Here is a 10,630-nt window from a genome sequence, read left to right as displayed (position 1 = left end):
GGATACCCCATTTTGAGGTCTGGGAAAAATAAAGGAGGAACTTATATTTTCGGGTGTGCCCTTTGAATTCAACTGCTCGCCAGCCGGAGACCGTCGTGACTGAAGAGCAAAACAAATGGTCACTGGACTGATAAAAAAAAAACAATAACATGATATCATTCTGCCAGTTAGGTATTAGGGCTACTTTGTTGTGAACATTTAATTGAGAAGGTTTTTTGGAAAACCTTTGCATCTACCAGAAGACGGCTGTCATCAGCATCCTCGCTAACGCCTTAGATATCCTCGCTAACGCCTTAGCTATCCTCCAACGCCTTAGCTATCCTCGCTAACGCCTTAGCCATCTTAGCTATCCTCGCTAACGCCTTAGCCGCCTTAGCTATCCTCTTGCTAACGCTCTTGTAGCCAGTCTTAGCCCTCGCTAACGCCTTAGCTATCCTCGCTTTAGCTATAGCCTCTAACGCCTAGCTATCCTCGCGCCTTAGCTATCCTCGCTAACGCTCTTAGCCGCCTTAGCTATCTCGCTAACGCCTTAGCCAGTCTTAGTTATCCTCGCTAACGCCTTAGCTATCCTCGCCAACGCCTTAGCCAGTCTTAGTTATCCTCGTCTTACGCTATTTAGCCGCCTTAGCTATCCTCGGCTAACGCCTTAGCCAGTCTTAGTTATCCTCGCTATCGCCTTAGCTATCCTCGCTAACGCTTAGCCAGTCTTAGCTATCCTCGCTAACGTCTTAGCCAGTCTTAGTTATCCTCGCTAACGCCTTAGCTATCCTCGCTAACGCTTTTTAGCCAGTCTTAGCTATCCTCGCTTCCGCCTTAACTATCCTCGCTAACGTTTTTAGCCGCCTTAGCTATCCTCACTAACGCCTTAGCCGCCTTAGCTATCCTCGCTAACGTCTTAGCCAGTCTTAGCTATCCTCGCTAACACGCCTACAAAAGTGGTAAACCGACCACACAGACATGAGCATTCCCCTCTCGCCGGTCCCGTTCTGTGAGCTTGTGTGGCCTACCACCGCGGCTGACCCGTTGTTTCTCCTAGACGTTTCTACTTCACAATAACAGCACTTACAGTGGACCGGTGCAGCTCTAAGCAGGGTAGAAATGTGATGAACTGACTTGTTGGGTAGGTGGCATCCTGTGACGTTGCCGCTTAAAGTCAAAGGAAAATACAAATCAATGATGTCTTCTGTTCATGTCGATGATAAACTTGGGCAAATTAATGCATTTAAGTTCAATATATTGTTGAATATTGTTGAATTCTGTTTTAATGTCTGGATTCCGTGATACCGACGGAGTTCCCAGGGCACCTATAAATCTATCCATGACACCTACATCACCCGCTGTCACAGGAAGGCCAAAAAGATAATCAAGGACAACATCCACCCGATCCACTGCCTGTTCACCCCGCTATCGTACAGAAGGCGAGGTCAGTACAGGTGCATCAAAGCTGGGACCGAGAGACTGAAAAACAGCTTCTATCTCAAGGCCATCAGACTGCTAGACAGCCATCACTAACTAACATTGAGTGGCTGCTGCCAACATACTGACTCAAATCTCTGGCCACTTTAATAAATGTATCACTAGCCACTTTAAACAATGGCACTTTATATCATGTTCACATACCCTACATTACTCATCTCATATGTATATTCTGTACCTATACCATCTACTGCATGCCGTTCTGTACCATCACTCACTCATATCTTTATGTACATATTCTTCATCCCTTTACATTTACATTACATTTAAGTCATTTAGCAGACGCCTATCCAGAGCGACTTACAAATTGGTGCATTCACCTTATGACATCCAGTGGAACAGCCACTTACAATAGTGCATCTAAATCTTTTAAGGGGAGGGGGTGAGAAGGATTACTTTATCCTATCCTAGGTATTCCTGAAAGAGGTGGGGTTTCAGGTGTCTTAAAGAGGTGCGGTTTCACTTGTGTGTATAAGGTAGTTGTTGTGAATTGTTAGCTAGATTACTCGTTGGTTATTACTGCATTGTCGGAACTAGAAGCACAAGCATTTCGCCACTCACATTAACATCTGCTAACCATGTGTATGTGACCATTTTTTTTTATATATATCAATTGTTTAGTTTTAGCCCCTCTACAGTAACTCTGAGGTACTGCTACTACTATAACTGGGACTCAAACTCCCAACAGCCCAACTCCAGTCCTCTGGTTCCCAACACAACTCCAGTCCTCTAGTCCCCCAACAGCCCAACTCCAGTCCTCTAGTCCCCCAGCAGCCCAACTCCAGTCCTCCAGTCCCCCAACAGCCCAACTCCAACTCCTAGTCCCCCAACAGCCCAACTCCAGTCCTCCAGTCCCCCAACAGCCCAACTCTAGTCCCCCAACAGCCCCAACTCCAGTCCCCCAACAGCCCAACTCCAATCCTCTAGTCCCCCAACAGCCCAACTCCAGTCCCTCTAGTCCCCCAACAGCCCAATTCCAATCCTCTAGTCCCCCAACAGCCCAACTCCAGTCCTCTAGTCCCCCAACAGCCCAACTCCAGTCCTCTAGTCCCCCAACAGCCCAATTCCAATCCTCTAGTCCCCCAACAGCCCAACTCCAGTCCTCCAACAGCCCAACTCTAGTCCCCCAACAGCCCAACTCCAGTCCCCAACAGCCCAACTCCAGTCCTCTAGTCCCCCAACAGCCCAATTCCAATCCTAGTCCCCCAACAGCCCAACTCCAGTCCTCTAGTCCCCCAACAGCCCAACTCCAGTCCCCAACAGCCCAACTCCAGTCCTCTAGTCCCCCAACAGCCCAATTCCAATCCTCTAGTCCCCCAACAGCCCAACTCCAGTCCTCTAGTCCCCCAACAGCCTCCAATTCCAATCCTCTAGTCCCCCAACAGCCCAACTCCAGTCCTCTTCCTCTAGTCCCCCAACAGCCCACCCCAATCCTCTAGTCCCCCTAACAGCCCAACGCCAGTCCTCTAGTCCCCCAACAGCCCAATTCCAATCCTCTAGTCCCCCAAAAGCCCAACTCCAGTCCTCTAGTCCTGGCGGGCTGTACAGCCCAACTCTAGTCCCCAACAACACATGTATATTGTAACCCTGGACAAGTCCAGGACACCTGGTATGACTTTCATTAGTGCCATGGCGGTTGCTTTGTAAGACTTGTAGAGGTGTAGAGTGTGTGTGTGTGTGTGAGACTGAAAAACAGTGTGTGTGTGTGTGTGTGCCACCACTGTGTGTGTGTGTGTGTCAACTGTTTAATAATGTGTTGATGTGAAATTATGTGTGTGTGTGTGTGTGTGTGTGTGTGTGTGTGTGTGTGTGTGTGTAAAAATCCAACTTTAAACAATGTGCGTGTATAATGTTACTTACCCTACATTATTTCTCATATGCATATGTATAGCTGCTTTCGACTGGGAGTCCTTATGTAACACATGTATCACTAGGCAAACCCTCTTTGTTTACTTTGTCTTGTCTGTATATACTGTACTGGGGTACCATCTACTGTATGCTGCTCTGTACCATCACTCATTCATGTCACCTTATGTACATGTTCACATCCCCTTACACTGTGTATAATACAGTAGTTTCGGAAGGGTTAGTTAGATTACTTGTTGGTTATCACTGCATTGTCGGAACTAAAAGCACAAGCATTTTACTACCATTAGAACAATGGAAATTGACAAATAAAATTTGATTTGATTTGATTTGAGCACACAAACCTTCCTCGTGATGTCCCCCCAACCACATGTCTGTTGTAACGGACAGCACCTGGTATGACTTTCATCATGATGGCGGGCTTTGTAATGCCTGTGTAGTGTGGTGTGCCTACTAACCTTCCTGTGTGATGTCAGCCCTCCTCATGTCTGTTAGACGACAGCCCACTAACCTTCCTGTGATGTCAGCCCTGTGTGTGTTAAAATCCCAATCAAAAGTGTATTGGTGTTCCGTGTGATGTCAGTTTCCTCCTGCCATGGCAGCTGCTTTGTGGGAGTCGTACTCAGCAAGGCAAACCCTCTGTTCTTAGTCTTGTCTTCCTGGGGTAAACTATGATGTCTACCACTCCTTCTGTCACCTACGACAACACACACCTTCCTACACAGTGTGTCAGGGCCTGAACCTTGGTCTCCTACAGGAGAAACCAACGTCTTGACCATTAGAACAAGGGGAAATTCCCCTCCTCATTCTGTTAGACCACAGCCCACTAACCTTCCTCATGATGTCAGCCCTCCTCATGTCTGTTAGACGACAGCACACTAACCTTCCTCATGATGTCAGCCCTCCTCATGTCTGTTAGACGACAGCCTACTAACCTTCCTCATGATGTCAGCCCTCCTCATGTCTGTTAGACGACAGCCCACTAACCTTCCTCATGATGTCAGCCCTCCTCATGTCTGTTAGACGACAGCACACTAACCTTCCTCATGATGTCAGCCCTCCTCATGTCTGTTAGACGACAGCCCACTAACCTTCCTCATGTCTGCTAGACGACAGCCCACTAACCTTCCTCATGTCTGCTAGACGACAGCCCACTAACCTTCCTCATGTCTGCTAGACGACAGCCCACTAACCTTCCTCATGTCTGCTAGACGACAGCACACTAACCTTCCTCATTATGTCAGCCCTCCTCATGTCTGCTAGACGACAGCACACTAACCTTCCTCATGATGTCAGCCCTCCTCATGTCTGCTAGACGACAGCACACCAACCTTCCTCATGTCTGCTAGACGACAGCACACTAACCTTCCTCATGTCTGCTAGACGACAGCACACTAACCTTCCTCATGATGTCAGCCCTCCTCATGTCTGCTAGACGACAGCACACTAACCTTCCTCATGATGTCAGCCCTCCTCATGTCTGTTAGACGACAGCACACTAACCTTCCTCATGATGTCAGCCCTCCTCATGTCTGTTAGACGACAGCCTACTAACCTTCCTCATCTCCACTAGTATTTCCTCCTTCGTCTTGTCTTTGGGTATAGACCCTGTAAAAGAATCCTATCATTAGTAAATGTCTAAAATCTAAGACAACACATTTTTTGTGATATTTTCCATTGCTGAAATAGACATACGAGTTCAGACAACATTGTGTTGAAGTCATCCCTACCTATGAACAATCTACAGTTGTCCAGACTGACACACACTCCTATAAACTTCCCTGGTCTGATCTCATGCTGTAGTTGTAGGGTTAGGTGATATCTGATCTCATGGTGTAGTTGTAGGGTTAGGTGATATCTCATGGTGTAGTTGTAGGGTTAGGTGATATTCATGGTGTAGTTGTAGGGTTAGGTGATATCTCATGGTTATAGGTGATATCTGATCTCATGGTGTAGTTGTAGGGTTAGGTGATATCTGATCTCATGGTGTCAGCCCTGTAGGGTTAGGTGATATCTCATGGTGTAGTTGTAGGGTTAGGTGATATCTCATGGTGTAGTTGTGTCTTGTGATATCTGATCTCATGGTGTAGTTGGTGTAGGGGGTTAGGTGATATCTCATGGTGTAGTTGTAGGGTTTTGTGATATCTCATGGTGTAGTTGTAGGGTTAGGTGATATCTGATCTCATGGTGTAGTTGTAGGGTTAGGTGATATCTCATGGTGTAGTTGTAGGGTTAGGTGATATCTGATCTCATGGTGTAGTTGTGTAGGGTTAGGTGATATCTCATGGTGTAGTTGTAGGGTTAGGTGATATCTGATCTCATGGTGTCGCTATATCTCATGGTGTAGTTGTAGGGTTAGGTGATATCTCATGGTGTAGTTGTAGGGTTATCTCAGGTGATATCTGATATCTCATGGTGTAGTTGTAGGGGTTAGGTGATATCTGATCTCATGGTGTCGTTGTAGGGTTAGGTGATATCTCATGGTGTAGTTGTAGGGGTTAGGTGATATCTCATGGTGTAGTTGTAGGGTTAGGTGATATCTGATCTCATGGTGTAGTTGTAGGGTTAGGTGATATCTCATGGTGTAGTTGTAGGGTTAGTAGGTGATATCTGATCTCATGGTGTAGTTGTAGGGTTAGGTGATATCTCTCATGGTGTAGTTGTAGGGTTAGGTGATATCTCATAGTGTATATCTGATATCTCATGCTGTAGTTGTAGGGTTAGGTGATATCTGATCTCATGGTGTAGTTGTAGGGTTAGGTGATATCTCATGGTGTAGTTGTAGGGTTAGGTGATATCTCATGGTGTAGTTGTAGGGTTAGGTGATATCTCATGGTGTAGTTGTAGGGTTAGGTGATATCTCATGGTGTAGTTGTAGGGTTAGGTGATATCTGATCATGGTGTTGTTGTAGGGTTAGGTGATATCTGATCTCATGGTGTAGTTGTAGGGTTAGGTGATATCTCATGGTGTAGTTGTAGGGTTAGGTGATATCTCATGGTGTAGTTGTTGTAGGGTTAGGTGATATCTCATGGTGTAGTTGTAGGGTTATAGGTGATATCTCATGGTGTAGTTGTAGGGTTAGGTGATATTCATGGTGTAGTTGTAGGGTTAGGTGATATCTCATGGTGTAGTTGTAGGGTTATAGGTGATATCTGATCTCATGGTGTAGTTGTAGGTTAGGTGATATCTCATGGTGTAGTTGTAGGGTTAGGTGATATCTGATCTCATGGTGTAGTTGTAGGGTTAGGTGATATCTCATGGTGTAGTTGTAGGGTTATATATCTCATGGTGAGTTGTAGGGTTAGGTGATCTCATGGTGTAGTTGTAGGGTTAGGTGATATCTCATGGTGTAGTTGTAGGGTTAGGTGATATCTGATCTCATGGTGTTGTTGTAGGGTTAGGTGATATCTGATCTCATGGTGTAGTTGTAGGGTGTGATATCTCATGGTGTAGTTGTAGGGTTAGGTGATATCTCATGGTGTAGTTGTAGGGTTAGGTGATATCTCATGGTGTAGTTGTAGGGTTAGGTGATATCTCATGGTGATATCTCATATCTCATGGTGTAGTTGTAGGGTTAGGTGATATCTCATGGTGTAGTTGTAGGGTTAGGTGATATCTCATGGTGTAGTTGTAGGGTTAGGTGATATCTGGTGTAGTTGTAGGGTTAGGTGATATCTCTCATGGTGTAGTTGTAGGGTTAGGTGATATCTCATGGTGTAGTTGTAGGGTTATGGTGTAGGTGATATCTCATGGTGTAGTTGTAGGGTTAGATCTCATGGTGTAGTTGTAGGGTTAGGTGATATCTCATGGTGTAGTTGTAGGGTTATAGATCTCATGTGTAGTTGTATCTCATGGTGTAGTTGTAGGGTTAGGTGATATCTCATGGTGTAGTTGTAGGGTTAGGTGATATCTCATGGTGATTGTATCTCATGGTGTAGTTGTAGGGTTAGGTGATATCTCATGGTGTAGTTGTAGGGTTAGGTGATATCTCATGGTGTAGTTGTAGGGTTAGGTGAGTTGTAGGGTTAGGTGATATCTGATCTCATGGTGTAGTTGTAGGGTTATGATATCTCATGGTGTATTGTAGGGTTAGGTGATATCTCATGGTGTAGTTGTAGGGTTATAGGTGATATCTCATAGTGTAGTTGTATATCTCATGGGTTAGGTGATATCTCATGGTGTAGTTGTAGGGTTATAGGTGATATCTCATGGTGTAGTTGTAGGGTTAGGTGATATCTGATCTCATGGTGTAGTTGTAGGGTTAGGTGATATCTCATGGTGTAGTTGTAGGGTTAGGTGATATCTGATCTCATGGTGTAGTTGTAGGGTTAGGTGATATCTGATCTCATGGTGTAGTTGTAGGGTTAGGTGATATCTCATGGTGTAGTTGTAGGGTTAGGTGATATCTCTCATGGTGTAGTTGTAGGGTTAGGTGATATCTCATGGTGTAGTTGTAGGGTTAGGTGATATCTGATCTCATGGTGTAGTTGTAGGGTTAGGTGATATCTCATGGTGTAGTTGTAGGTTATAGGTGATATCTCATGGTGTAGTTGTAGGGTTATGATATCTGATCTCATGGTGATTGTAGGATTAGGTGATATCTCTCATGGTGTAGTTGTAGGGTTATAGGTGATATCTGATCTCATGGTGTAGTTGTAGGGTTAGGTGATATCTGATCTCATGGTGTAGTTGTAGGGTTAGGTGATATTTGGGCAGACCTCTTCTTCGAATATGCTTTTCCGAACATCATTGGTTTGCATGAAGTTTATGACTAGATATTTTTATTTTATTTTTTTATTTTACATTCGCATTCTCATTAAACAATGTTAGTACGGCAACACACAAAAAAACAAGGCTTAGTTAATAAATTTAGACTCCATTTAACATCTTGATATGGCCTAACTGATGAAACTGCACAGTTTTGATTTGTGAAGTTCAAATAAGAGTATAGTCTTGACTATCACAGTATATCGTCTTGCACTTCACGATTTATTGTCAATGTCAAAATATCACAATATTAGATGTATTAAATACGTGTGTCGTGACGAAGTGTTTGAAGTCATCCCTACCTATGAACAATCTACAGTTGTCCAGACTGACACACACTCCTATAAACTTCCCTGGTCTGATCTCATGGTTGTCTAGGAGATGGATGGATCTCTGCGCTGCCTCTCTGTAATCACACACACAGGAGGGGAGAATGATGAGAGAGGGATGAGAAGGGGAAGAGAGAGATGGAGATAGAGAGGGGGAAGGGGGGATATAGTGGATCATCCCTACCTGGTAGTGTACATGACGAAAGCGTAGCCCCGGTTCTCTCCACTAAACTCCATCATCAGTCTGAACTCATAGATTCTCCCAGCTCTCTCAAACACGGGCACCAACTCATCCTCATACATGTCCCTGGGGATCTTACCTTAAGAGACCACACCCACAAAGATTCTCTTATCGTCATTATACTCTTACACTGACGTGTGTGGAAGTAGATTACATGTGGTTCCTTACCTACAAACACCTCACAACCTCGTGGGGGAGGAGGGCCATCCCAACCTGAGGATAAGGAGGAAAGGGAAGGAGAGAGAGAGAGAATGATGAAAGAGAGAGAGAGAGAGAGAGAGAGAGGAGGAATAAGATAATGAGGAGGAATGAGGAGAGAGAGGAGGAATGAGAATGAGGAGAGAGGATAATGAGAGAGAGGAGGGATGAGGAGAGAGGAGGAATGAGGAGGAGGATGAGAGGAGAGGATAATGAGGAGAGAGGATAATGAGAGAGAGGAGGGATGAGGAGAGAGAGAGGAATGAGGAGAGAGGATAATGAGGAGAGAGGAGGAATGAGGAGAGAGGATAATGAGAGAGGAGGGATGAGGAGAGAGAGGAGGAATGAGGAGAGAGGATAATGAGAGAGAGGAGGGATGAGGAGAGAGAGGAGGGAATGAGGAGGGAGGAATGAGGAGAGAGGATGAGAGAGAGAGGGATGAGGAGAGAGGATGAGAGAGAAATGAGAGGAGGAGGGATGAGGAGAGAGAGATGAGGAAATGAGGAGAGAGGATAATGAGAGAGAGGAGGGATGAGGAGAGAGAGGAGGAATGAGGAGAGAGGATGAGGAGAGAGAGAGAGAGAGAGATGATGAGAGAGAAAATCGTTGAAGTTCATCAAACCTGTATTAATCATTCATAATCTAATTACTATTATTAACAGGAAGGTGCAGAGTTTACATCACTTCAATGCCAGTAGATATGGAGCCTGACAGCTGTGTATTAAAAATATAAATATATATTATTATATGATCTGCGCATGCGCTTAACACTAGCCAGAGAGATCCTCCCTCCTTAGCGTGAGTGAAGTGAGTTCTGAACAACTGAGTGAATTTATGCATCTTAGTAGTTTTCACATACAAACTCAAAATGAAATATGCTTCCCAAAAATAACATGATTCCAGGTAAATAGGAATATTTTTGACGAAATGGTTCTTCTTGCAAAAGCATGCAACGGTTTTAATCAAACTATTATATGAATCTGACTATCCACATGAGTCGCGTTATTGCATGTAACCGTACTCTCTTACACACACACACAATAGGTACTACCTCCTCTCTGTCTCTTTCTCAATTCTCTGTCTCTGTCTTTATCTCTTCCTCTCAGACATACTAGCTGAATTCAACCACAGTTGTTAACTTACACACACTGTCTCTCTCTCTCTCTCTCTCACACACACACACACACACACACACACACACACACACACACACACACACACACACACACACACACACACACACACACACACACACACACACACACACACACACACACACACACACACAGTCTCTCTCTCTGTCACACACACACACACACACAGACACACACGCACACGAACAGTCTCTCTCTCTCTCTGTCACACACACACACACACACACACACACACACACACACACACACACACACACACACACACACACACACACACACACACACACACACACACACACACAACGTTAAACCCACACCTGGAGGCGGACCACCGAACTTCCTCTGTCCGTTCTCCTGTACCATGCTGTATCCGGTGGTCTCCATCAGCGCGAGTAGCGCCGCCTCGTTCGGGCTCTCCGTCCTCCCGTCGTCCCCGGTCACACTACCGCCGTCTCCGTCCATATGGTCGGTCTGTGTGGACGGCTGGCAATTCCGTTAAATAGTCCAGTGGATGAATGAAGTTGACAACATATATATATATATATTAGCTAGTTACGGTATTAATAGCTAGATTAGACACATCGGTATAAACCGCGGC

General features: G+C 45.1%; 1 protein-coding gene across 2 annotated transcripts in view; it reads right to left on the bottom strand.

Moving 5' to 3' along the window:
• Nucleotides 1–4,730: 4,730 nt before the first annotated feature.
• Nucleotides 4,731–10,630, bottom strand: part of LOC124028842 (probable RNA-binding protein 46) — a 6,087-nt gene continuing 187 nt past the window's right edge. The window contains exons 2-6 of one of the 2 annotated variants that reach the window (XM_046340765.1): nt 10,350–10,503; nt 8,849–8,893; nt 8,624–8,759; nt 8,413–8,516; nt 4,731–4,950 (exon numbers count right to left, since the gene is read on the bottom strand). In XM_046340765.1, the coding sequence (XP_046196721.1) occupies nt 4,859–4,950; nt 8,413–8,516; nt 8,624–8,759; nt 8,849–8,893; nt 10,350–10,494 (522 nt within the window). In that variant the 5' untranslated portion in view covers nt 10,495–10,503 and the 3' untranslated portion in view covers nt 4,731–4,858. Of the gene's footprint in view, nt 4,951–8,412; nt 8,517–8,623; nt 8,760–8,848; nt 8,894–10,349; nt 10,516–10,630 lie in introns of both variants that reach the window. The other variant, XM_046340764.1, reaches the window with a different exon arrangement.

Source organism: Oncorhynchus gorbuscha, unplaced genomic scaffold (assembly GCF_021184085.1).
Source record: "Oncorhynchus gorbuscha isolate QuinsamMale2020 ecotype Even-year unplaced genomic scaffold, OgorEven_v1.0 Un_scaffold_4885, whole genome shotgun sequence".
In the NCBI taxonomy this organism is placed as follows: domain Eukaryota; kingdom Metazoa; phylum Chordata; class Actinopteri; order Salmoniformes; family Salmonidae; genus Oncorhynchus; species Oncorhynchus gorbuscha.
Note: the sequence above shows the minus strand (reverse complement) of the source record. Positions and strands in the feature narration are given on the sequence as shown.